This window comes from Platalea leucorodia (genome assembly GCF_965183815.1).
Source record: "Platalea leucorodia genome assembly, chromosome: 5".
Lineage (NCBI taxonomy): Eukaryota > Metazoa > Chordata > Aves > Pelecaniformes > Threskiornithidae > Platalea > Platalea leucorodia.
Genome location: NC_138827.1, coordinates 92,474,192 through 92,486,611, shown reverse-complemented (window position 1 = coordinate 92,486,611; position 12,420 = coordinate 92,474,192). Strand labels below are relative to the sequence as shown.

Here is a 12,420-nt window from a genome sequence, read left to right as displayed (position 1 = left end):
CCAAACCAAACCAAACCAAACCAAATCCCCCCCCCCCCCCCCCCCCCCCCCACACACACACCACCCCCCCCCCCCCCAACAGAAGAAAGACCCCCCCACTTTTGCTTCTGAGACTGGAACCAGTATCTCCACACAATCCTGCAAAGACTCACGCCAAGCAGTGCAGGAACAGCAGGTGAATTTCTGCACCGCTTTCATTGTGCGGATGAGTTTTACAGGGTTCCAGACAGCCGTGCATCGTGACTCGCTTTGCCTACCTGTATTTTACAGGCTGTTAAAAGATGAACTTCTAAAAAGTACAGAAGTGGCATTTCACATGCGTGGCTTCTATTATAAGATACTAACATTGCACTGAATCAAGACAGAAATGGAAATTTATAACATCACAGCAATATTTTGTTGCTCTTGGTATAAACTCCCCCAACTGATTAAACTATAAATTGAATATTTTCTGTGTAACCACCTTTGATTTTTTTCTTGCTTTCTACATATTGCTGAGAGCACTACAATTCACCAAGTAGCAATTAATGTGATTCTCTCTCTTGGCTTTGAATACTTCTTGCAAATCTCCTCTGCTTAAACCTTCCAAGCAGCGTCTCCTTTTGATGAAGATTTAAAAGCGTTCCGTACCAAACAAACCTAAGCGTTGCAAAGAGAATCGCTTTCCCCGCTGCTATGGAAAGCTAAACTGATCTCTCCCAAATCCAAAATCTTCCATCTGAATGAGACGGTGATAAGCACGTGCATGGCAGAATCTGCACTTGTTCCTGACCCTACTTTGAACAGTTAAAACAAACAAATTCTGAACAGACTCCAAAGCAGCTAAGATGTTGAAGAATTCCTGTTACTTAGAGGAAAGAAATTATTGCATGACTCATCAATATTTGCCAAGTCCACATCCTTGCCTCGAGATATTTCCAATAAGCATGTGTTTAAGAATGTAATTAGTTTATACCACAAAACATTCAAGTCATGAGAAGTAGCACTGCACAACTATTGCATAGTAAGAGTGCTGATGTGTTACATTACAGACAGTAAAATCAGTGTATAAACCCCCAAAATCAAAGACATTATGAAAAAATGAGTTTAAAAGCATTTTAACAATGACTCTTTCACAAAATATGATTAAAATATCAGCCATATTCACAGAGACCTTTCATGTCAGAGCTATAACCTTTATAGCAAAATTCCACTGTATAACAACTCTTGCTATCATTATTTTAAAGCAATTATGCTCAGCGGATTTTATGAAAGGGTTGGTTTTGGGAGGAGGAGAAAAAAAAAGGGGGGGGGGGGGGGGGGCTAGAAAAAGCACAAGCATATTCCAGAAATCTTTGTGAGGCACAGATGCCAAAGGCATCTTTTGTACATTCCTAGATAATATTTACTTGCTGAAACCTTGGTTCTAATATTAAAAGCAACACAAGGAAACCTCAACTATATTACACATTTAACAACGTTAAGACTGCATCAGAAGACATTCAGGCCTCTCTCTGTTGTGATTGACATGAAGATAAAAGAAACCCTCGACCAATTTATTTGCCTTTTGAAATTATATCCATGTAAGTGAAGCTTGGAACTAAAAAAAACCCAAACAACCAAACCCCCCCAAAAAGGCATTGAATTATATTGGCAAGAGTACTCCCAATTTATACAACAATGAAACACATCTGCTGCCTATTCTGTCAGCTGGTTTTTATGTGCCCTTTTCAAAAACAATCTCTGTACGCTTTCTAAATTTGCAGGCTTGCCCTCAAAATAAATAAATCTGTATTAAACTCTAACCTAGGGGAGAAGCTAAAGTAATATGAATTCTATAGCTGCTACTTAACATAGTATTTTAAATCTGGTATACTGTTATCTGCAACCTGTCATATTACGTCTTATGAATACATTTCACCAGTTGGAATAAGAAAATAAAACCAATGAAAGACCACCGAAAAACAAAGCATGTGATAATCTTCTTACAGACTTAGGTAAGGCATTTGCCAGGAACACTGGCAGCCATTATGCCACCCACTCCTGCGCAGGGATGCGGGTTTACAGCATCCTGTAATACACACATACAACCTGCATCCAGGGTTCCTGAATGTTCCGTATGTAACTGACATTACACAGTAGCATCACTGTTGGTTTGTAAGAAGTCGATGTTCGAAAAACTTTCAAGGAAAATTCGTAATGGCAGTTTCAGGAGACAAAAAGGTAAGTTACACCGCTAATTCCAAGATAATTTATTTAAGGATCTTAGGGACCATCACCCAGAATAATTTTTAGAAACAGCTAAACTGAAACCTCTCCCAGAAATTCGGTATTTCTAGAGCACATGACAATCTTCACCACAGGTTAAACTTTGATAAGATCCTGCTTTGTACTGATCGCTGACCTAACTCAAAATACATATACACACACCAATAAAAAAAAGCCATAAGGCTCAATTTCGCCCAGAATTTAAGATTTTTTTACATATATTATTTACATGTGTTGTTAAATCAGCTAGTCACAGAAGTTACTTTTGAATTTATTGTGACGCAACTTGGATTCTGACACCATTCATAGAGCAGTATAATATTTTTCTGCAACAGAAAGGGCCAGTCCTACCCTGACGCTGCAGTCATGCCTTAAAATACTTCTATCAGGGTAAACTGGGGAAAGTTAAAGTTTAGAATGGTAGTGTGAAAACAGTATTCTGTTTGTTTGTTTGTTCGTTTGTTCTTCCATCATCCTGGCCTCCAGAAAATCTGTAAGGAAGCCCAGTTCTTGTACGTTTGCCAAAGGAAAAAGCTATTATGTCTCCGAGTAAGTCCTGCACAGAAGTAGAACATCGGTGAGCTTTCCAGCAGACTCACACGGTGCACTTCTTAAGGTTATCAAAACCAGAACAGGTAAACTGTACTCAGTTACTGTAGAACTAAGGAGGAGAATCAGGAAGGGATGAAGTTGTTTTTTCCCCCATAGTTAACACGCTCTTGTTTGTGCCTAACGTTACTCCAGCCTAAAGGGCTGCCGTTTGCCAAAAGTTCCCCTGCTCCCCAACTACCCCTCCGCACAGTATTACCACAGGTACAGTACCTGCAGCATAGGTTAATTGTTAAAGAGGATTTCTGTATTTAAACCTATTCCTTCAGTTGTGTTTTGTGGCAAGCAACTGTTAGGATCGCACACCCCCTAAAGAAGCTACATAAATTAATGACTTCTCTGAATTGAAAAACTGAAAACTATCCAGCACAGGTATTAGAATCAGCTGCCTAATGGAAGGAAGTGGTTGCTCATCATCTTCAAAACCAGGAAATAAAAGTGCCTTTACATAGTCAGGAATTTGACTACTGCTTGTCTCATAAACTAAACAAATATGTCTAAGTAATGCAAAACTAACTAATCTGTTCTTATTTTATTAGAATAAACAGAGAAGCCTGAAGTATCAAAACATTATATATTTTAAAAGTAGTGTCATAATTTTTATCAAGTCTTGACTGCTCCTATTTCTCCACCTTTACTGAAGTCATGCTTGTCATTGCAAAAAAAGAAAACTGACATCACTCGATCAAGTCATCCCCAGGAAAAAGCAAAACTCTGCAGAGCAGGGAAAGAAGGGAGGGAAAAAACCAAGTCGCTTTCATGAAAACTACTCTTCTGATCCCGACCTAGTAAAATCAGCAGCAACTTCAGTGTAGGCAGGCTCAGACCCTGCGAACTAACTCTGATGTTGCTGACAGCAGCTGGAATTTACCCTCCAAAGTTACTGACTGTGGCATTGGTTCATAATAAAAGATATTGACCAAAAAGAGAGAAAGAGGGTAATTTGGTCCTGTGATACCAAGACAGAGACATTTGCTAATCAAATGTTACTCATGTTTTGTGAACATAGTGAGTAGTTTAAACATGCTGTACTAATAGCACTTTTTTTTCAACCCAGACCATTTCCCCCTCAACATTAGAAACATTCTTATGAATCAAATGTTTCATTTTTAGTTACAAAGACTGTTAATTCTGCTCCGACACCACTGAATATGGTGAAAGTAAAGTAAAAAAAACCTCTTTATCTCCTTCTCCACAGACTGAATATTTAGAAAACAGTAATAACATTTTCTTACCTCCTTTTCCAAATATACTTTCTTATCATCCAGTGTATTATAAAGAGTAAAGAACTGCTTCGTTTCTTTGTGAGTTGCTGAGACTGCAAACAAAAAAAGGGTAGAATAATAAAAGAGCATGAGGTGAAATGGAATCTGTAAAAATACTTCATAGGCTTTATATAATAGACTTTCCACTATCAATAATGGAACACACTCTTTAATACATTCTGGAAGAATATTCCCTCTGCATGTAAATCTCCAGCAGGGTTTGCAGCTATCAGATTTTACGCGAACACCACAGCTTAGTGTTTAAATTAAGCCTCAACTGCTGACAATCTTTATGTTAACATATGTTGGGACTATCAGCTGTGCTTCCTTGCCACTGTCTGTTCATCCTGCCTTCATAAGCTTTACCCTTACACCATACCGGTTGCTGTGCTGCTAACAGTTGCCCTCACATAGCTTGCCCGTGGTGGTAGAGAGGCACAGGCTCAGCAGGGACAGATAAGAAACAGATAATCTGATAGTACTGTGTGGAAAACAGTGCATTATACTGTATATTTCAAGCTACACATGTGCAAGATGCCCAAGAAAGCTTTCGCTATTTTAAAGCCTTTTTTTCCCCTCTTCTCACAATTTCTTCATGCTGATAGGATTAAATAATACTTTCTTTTCAAATAATACTTTCTGGTTTAGGTGATTATAGCAGATGTTGGTCATAGCTCAGTGGGGAAGGTAAGGGTCAGACATGCATTCCCTATGGATCATACATGATGATGACTGATACTCAAATCTGCTAAGTCTTCATCTATTCTTTAGTTTTTCAATGCCTAAGGAAACCTAAGGTATTTGTGATCCCCAAGGAAAGAGTTCAACAGAGAACGACAGTTGGCAAAAATTATTATGGTTAATATATTAAGCACTGTCTAGAATCCTGAACCTGGAAAAAACGTATGGGTTAAAAAAGATCAAATGATTTAATAATGAAAATTATTCTAGAGGTCACGGTTAAGCCAGATAAGCCTGAGATAAATCATGCTCTGTACATTAAACTCTAAAGGCTAACAAGTTGCCAGCTTTAAATAAAACCTTTACTGAACTGATGCGCTGGAGTAAGCTTTTGAATGGAACCATTTACAGACAGCACGGCCTCCTTCCCATGTCACAACATCATTAACCATCCAAATTTTTAAAGAAAGCCCAACTCCTGATTTGTACAATTCTGTTCTCCTGCTGAAGCCCAACAGCAACCCACAGCTCAAAGCTGAATGTTTTAGTGACAGAAATCCAGCAGCAGCTACTTCTGCAGTAGCAAGATGCTTGGGACCAAGGGCTTTCTGATTGCCACAGTATGATTGTGACACACGTTCTGCACATGCTGTAGCCTTGAGAAGCGTACGGAGCATTGGGAGCCTGAAAAGCACTGAAGAATTCAGAAAAGCCTGGGACAGGCTGGCAAATCAGTAAGGGCTATTCAGCACGTTCCACAAAGATTTCCCAAATGCTGAGATCAGGCTGCTTCTTGACAAACCGCACGAACACAAGGATCACCACCAGGCCTACTTCAGGTGCGCTCTCCTAGTTAGTTTGGTTTTGCAGGACTTGCTGCTGCCAAATGGAAGAGGCCTTTCCCAAACCATTTCCTTCCTGCAGCTCGTCCCTTTCTTGCAGTAGCTCTGGTAGCCACAGATCTTTTATGAGTGGATTCCACATACCAACTCAGAAGAAAACTTTTCAGGATTTCCACTGGGTTAGAAAGTTGTACCAGCTTATGGAGCCTCATGGGCACACGCCAGAGCCCATGTGAGGTAAGACAGACAAAGAAAGAAGAGCAAGAAGGAGCCAACTGGCTCATTAATTCTCTTGAAACCACAGCTTAATGTTTTCAAGGAAAGAGGCTTCAGCTAGGTGAAAAATAAAGCAGGGAATATTGGAACTTAAAAGCATTCCAGTACAGAATCACTGAGGTTGGAAGGCATTGCTGAAGATTGTCTTGTCCAACACACCTTGGATCAAAGTTCAAAAAAACCCAGGTTCTGGCAACTCTGAAGATCACCTGAATCTGGCTAAATGAAAAGCTTCTAAAAAATATCACAATTCACAGAAAGACTCGCTAGAGTTTTTCAGCTCATTTTTCCAAAAACAGCCTGCACAATGCAGGTTCCTAGCCACGACTGAGCAGTGTGTTATTGAAGTTACTACACATATTTTGTACTATAGAAAATAAAGTCCCATAAAATTAAAGCATCTTAAATCTACAATCAAAGCTGCACAAGTCTCTTTGACCTTAATCTTTCTGTACCTCATACATAAATGAAGCCCCCGTCTTCTGAGCAGGCAGATGCTCTGACCATACATTATTTGTCTGAATTCACTTAGGCACGACAGAGAAAGCAATCTGTAGAAAATTTGATGAAAGACAACAAAGTCGTCTTTATAGCTGGACTCAATTAAACAAGCTGCATGGCACATAAGAAGCAAAGCGGGGAGAAGGAAGTAGTGGATTTGTACTCGCTGAAGAAGTACATCTATTCCATGCATTGAGTTAGACAACACACATGAAGATACCACACGACTATGGCACTAGAGATGCCTCATCAGGGCAAGGGATTTGAATCAGAGTTAGATAATTTTAGAACTGCTCAACCTTCAAGAGCTTGGTTCATACGCATATTAGTAAATGCAGAATATCTTTAAAACATTAGCTGTTCTTGGTAGAAACTTATTTCAGCTTATGCTAATGCACAAGCTACATTAAGTATACACCAGTAACTATACTGGTCTGTCATCAGTTTAATGGAACAATTTTAAAATTTCATTCAGTTTGCATGCTCCATACCATCCATGCGCAGCAAACGCATACCTATCCAAAAAGTCAACCGAGCACATTTCCCCATTTTATAACTTCTTATCATAAAAAAAAAGTTAAAGACAATTCGTACTCTGATCCTACCAAGATACTGCAGGATATTTATAAATCAAAAATGAAAGAAAACAACCCCTTCAAGAAATTGCCTTTACTTTGTAGCTCTTGACATAGTTTGGCTCAGAACCAGATATCTCACGTCAATGAAAACAATGAAAGCAATCTAATGTTAAGAGCAATTAATTAAACATAACTCAAATTTACAACAACCTCATTTGTAAATGGTGAATTAAGGACTTTCTAAACACACTGGTCATTAACCTAAATGACTGAACCTGTTGCAGACAAAATTTACTGCAGAGATCTTGTGCATCAAGTTTCGCCCTCAGGAAAACTCTTACAGCCAGCTTATAAAGCCTGGAAATAGGGTATATAACATGAATACCAGAAGACCCTTAAAAATACCACAAAATTAGCAAGTGCTGTTGTTACATGCCATATGCTTAAAATGTAATTGCCCTCCTTCCCGGGCTTTAGCCTTCAGCAGGATGTTCCGGCTGTATGTTGATATACATACCCTGACTGTAAAGTTCAATAAATCTCTTCTGATACTGTGTTAGCTCAGCTCGGCTGGGTACTTCATCAATCTTGCGTTGTAAAATGGCTATTTCTCTGTTTCTTCGTGCCTGAATAGAAAGTTAGGAGGGGAGAAAACAAAGCCTCTTCTTGTTCTCTTCTTAAAATGGATGAAGCCCCCCCCAGCAATATTTTGTTACTAAATAATTAATTAAAAAAAAAAAAAAAAAGAAAAGGCGTTGGCTGAGGCTCATTGGTTTTTTTTGTAATTGATTTGTGACAGAAAAACTTTTAGAACAACAAGAAGAAGTATTAGAAGTTAGAATATAAGAAAAATGTCAATAATTTTGTACGAGTAAACTTACAGAGAGTTACTCACCAATAACAGCCGGATCTTTTGAAGTTTATCTTTCTCAGTTTTGTACTGCTGTTCTATAATCTTATTCGGCTCCTAGAATTTGAGAACCCAAAACAATTGTGTATTACAGTAGCAAAAATGTGCAGCCTGGGTTTGTTTCCTGTGTTTGTCTATCTTCCGTCTAATGGCTCCCACAATAACACCACCACTTGCCGTTATTTTTTTTAACAATGATTCATAATCCGCATTAGAAAACTGACAGCTTTTACTACAAATAAGTACATTTTGCTAGCTTTTAAGCCTTTAATGTTTTAGTTTTTAAGATTTATCAATAGTTTTTCCACTGCTTTACAACAATCACGCTTTAAATGAAGATACGTATCGGAAGATTGTCCGTACTCCTTGTCTGAATGTTTATACTCTGACTCAGTGGCAGGATTAAGGATAACCATGGCCCAGGACAGAACATAGACCCTCTGACATGTACTCTAGATTTCCTGGACTGTGGACTTTCAGGTAATTTTTTTCTTGTTTAAAAATGTAAGATTTAGGTTTGCATTTTATTTTTTCATGCTGTGTTCAGAAGGAGAGCAGCATCATGCAACCTGTAATCTGCCTCAGTTCAGAGGCATAAATGTATCAAATGTTTACCCGCTGAAAATACAAGTAATTCAAGCTTTTCCTTTTCTGTTCATTCATTATTCATCGCCATCAGTCTGGATGCACTTGTTTTAAAGCCTAACTTCTGACAGCTGCTCACAGCATGCAATGTACTGAGCCACTGAAAACTTGTGCTTTCATTCTTCAAATAAATCCACTTTTAAGAAAAAAACAACCAAAACAAACATGCTTTCTCAGGAAGACCTGCTTTTGTCAGAGGTATGCACTGCTCTTAACACAACATCCAGAGATTCTTCTCTGGTACTACGAAGTAAAAGGCACAAAAGCATCTATGAGTTAGCCCCATAGATTCTGCAACAATAATGAAGAATACTGCAACTACTTTCAGTCTACTGTATTTCTATGATTATTAGCCTGAACTGTGGCTTTACCAGTGGGGGAGAATAGAATTTTTCAGAGATTGCAACAGATACTTCAACGCTTACAAGACTGTGCCAGAAGTCAGAAGGACCTAAAACAACATTTTAAAACACAAATTGAAAAGAAAAACTTAGACATTTGCTATTACCTGTTCCTCCCCATTTTCCACTGCCTCAGCTTTCAAATTCTCGATATTTTGTTGAAGTCTCTCCATTTCTTCCTTCAAAACAAAAGAAGTTTTTGTTGCTTTTAACTGAGACCTATCCTCTTAACAGGGGAGAGCAAGAAACTTGACAACGTACACTTCTAACAAAATTGTGGAGCTGACCACACACTTCAGATTTGTAAGACTGAACAGCATTCCCTGCTCAAGGGTAAGGCATCCATTATTACTCATTACATAAAACTGTCTGCTTTTATCAAACACAGGAACAAACTTATTTCTTACTTGCAAATATACTAGATCCAGCTAAGACAACTAATAAGTGACATGGAAAATGAAACTGAGGAAGCAAAGGAATATTACAATAGCAACAGCATGACATGGGGTTGCAACTCATGGCATTTGTAAAAATGAATGAACCTGAAGTTACTTGCAAGGTAGTTTCCATTACAATCCGTTAGAGCTTTCCAAAGGAGTATGTATGGGAAAATGAGGCTCCTATGCTCATCAGTCTATGCCTCAGGGCACTATTTCTTTTTACTTCTTTTCATTCTATTAACTCCCATCCACTACCGTTTAAATAGAAGAGAATGAAAACAATTCTCTCCAATCATATTTCTAGGCAGTCCATAAACACAGCAGTAAACAGGACAGCAAAACATAGTAATTAAGCAGTAAAACTAAAACATGCTCCGAAAACTGCAATAGCTTTATCTCAGTCTTGTCTCTTTTGGTGGGTTGCTCCAAAGCTAGGGGCCTTCATGAAGCCCTCCTCTTTGGCACTGTTCCTCTCCTCAGGTCACTGTTGGCTGCGTTACCCAAGAAGAGACAATCCATTTCAGGTTGTGAAGAGCACAGGTGGGTATCTACTACAGCCCAATCTCAAACTTACATTTTAGTGCTCCCTGTCAAACCCAAGTTGCTCTCAGCAGAATGGTAATGGGAACGAGGAGAGCCACAGCTGTGACCAGTACAAGGCTGATCTGGCATTATGTGTCTAGGAACTGCCCTGTATTAAAGAGTCGCAGGCACAACCGAACATTGAAGGCTGCACTAATTTAGATGCCTTGGCAGCCCTCCTTACACCTCCCTGCCTCAGGGCAGGGTTAATCCAGTTCCAACCTTCTTGGTCATCAGCCTTGGTGCAGATATGATGCACTGCAGAACTGGGCAACTGTCCGTAATTCTGCCATGAATCAAACTGGTGGCAATATTCAATGTAAACCTGGAAATACCAGTAAACAGGACAGGGCAGGGGTTGGCGACAACAGGGACACATGACACGACGACAAATCAGGAAGAAATATAATGCTTATTTACCAAGTTTTAAATGAATCCTTACATAAGAAACTAAAACTTACCCTACAATGTGCTTTGAACTCTTGCTCCTGGCTTTTTAGGTTTTCATTCATGGCCACCAGTGCTCGCAGACTCTGTAATATGCTAAATTTGAAGATCCAATAAACCTCATTAGAATTTTTAGTTTCTAATTTAAACAAATGGAGAACTAAAAGGCATAAGAACAAGCTTAGATCTAAATAAATTTCCAATAAAATCTGTGTAAATTAAAACCCCAAATATCACCATTGATACACCAGGTCAAAATAAAAACATACTATTTCACTGAGTATTTTGATGGTTTTGCTATGTTCTGACCTCATTATTGTGGAAGTTTTGAGAGAGCCTCCTATTTAACTTACGTGAGATGAAGGCTTCAAATATCAAGAAAACAAATCAGGAAGGCCTCATCTACTTGTCAAATATGTCTAGGGTTCTTCCGCTTTAAACACCTAGAATTATTTTCAACTACAGATTGACACTTTTCATTCTGACTGAATACTATGGTAATATTTTCCTGTCTTTGGAAAGCAAGTTGGAGAATTATTTAATTTTTAAATTTTAGTTATTTGTTTAGGTTGACAAAGCAAGAAACATTGAATGATTCATTTTAAAACCATAATTTTTCAGAATTTCAAAAGGTCACAAAGGAAGAAACTTACCTAGAATCTGCTTGAGATTCTATTGTTTCTAGGGCTGCCAATTCCTTGTCCAGCTTTTCACCATAACTCTTAACCTAAGGGTTGCAATGAATAATAAATTGAAATACACTCCCACACATAAAAGGATTCATGGTACTCTGCTTTCCCACACCATGAGATCAGTGAGGTAAGCTGTCAAACACTTCACCATTTAAGAAATCCCTCTACACGCAGAACTTCTCAAAAATGATTCAGCTAGAATCAGTGCACAGAAAAACAAAGAAAGATTACCTCAGTTAATGACTTTTTTGCTTCGGTACATTTTGCCTGCAGATCAGCACATTTAACTTGCAACTATTATGAAAGAGAAAGAAAAGAGTTTGATTCTATATTCACACTAATTACACCTGTAATGGAGAATAGCAATATTTGAGCTGTTAATAATGGCTGTCTATTAAATAATAGGCCAACCATCACAAACACTGTCTTTTCTTGTCAGCTACTATGAGAGCATTGGATTGCAAGAATTCTGATTGAATATTTAATTAATCACAGCAAACATTTTTTACCTGACCTTTTAATGTATTAGGTCCCAGAATAAACAGCAGCTTTTACAAAAATGGATGCCAACAGAATGGTAACGTATCGGATAGAATCTCTGCTAAATTGCTCAAAGTTATTTAGCCTGGTTACACTGGCCTAGTTTCACACCAGGCTAAGAAGAGAGTCCCTTTTTGTACTTCTCCAAACAAGTTAGGGTGATTCAAGGCTTGCATAGAAGTGCCATGGCACCATACCATAGACATGTCCATACCAAATAAGCAAGCTGGTTTATGATTTTATTTTGTGTAACTATGGAAAGTCTAATAAGAAGGCAGTTAGCAAAACGCCACTGGATATTTCACTTGTCAAATAATTTACAGAGGCTAACTGTAGAAGAACATCCTTCTTTAAAGTCCTTATGATTTAAGATAATATTGCAAAAAGTAACTACAAAAATGGGACATGGGTTACAAAAGTGGAGCAGAAGTGTTGCAAACAAAGAAATGCACACTTGGCTTTCTGTTCCACTTCTTTTCATGCTGATTTAGTTTGCTGTTCACAACACGGAGCTATGACTCAACACTCCACTCATCCCTTTCCACAGCCAAATTTGTAAAAAGAAAGCTTTTTCATCATTTTTCATACTTTTCACCAATAATTCACCAGTAGACTGAATTCTAACTAGTTGAAAAAAAAAATAATATAATTTAAGCCTGCAGTCCACATCTCATGAAAATTGACATAAAGATTAAAGAACTATTTGTTACGAGAACTCTTGCCCCAAAACTTATAGCAGTAGTGAAGCCAGAACTTCACAAACA

At 38.3% G+C, this 12,420-nt stretch overlaps 1 protein-coding gene across 1 annotated transcript in view; it reads right to left on the bottom strand.

Annotated features, from left to right (window-relative positions):
* The window catches only part of CCDC93 (CCC complex scaffolding subunit CCDC93), a 54,302-nt gene that overhangs the window by 8,653 nt on the left and 33,229 nt on the right, over positions 1-12,420 (bottom strand). Inside the window, exons 13-19 of the mRNA XM_082314453.1 lie at positions 11,348-11,410; positions 11,078-11,151; positions 10,439-10,520; positions 9,063-9,134; positions 7,895-7,966; positions 7,517-7,625; positions 4,092-4,174 (exon numbers count right to left, since the gene is read on the bottom strand). Coding sequence (XP_082170579.1) covers positions 4,092-4,174; positions 7,517-7,625; positions 7,895-7,966; positions 9,063-9,134; positions 10,439-10,520; positions 11,078-11,151; positions 11,348-11,410 — 555 coding nt within the window. The remainder of the gene's footprint in view (positions 1-4,091; positions 4,175-7,516; positions 7,626-7,894; positions 7,967-9,062; positions 9,135-10,438; positions 10,521-11,077; positions 11,152-11,347; positions 11,411-12,420) is intronic.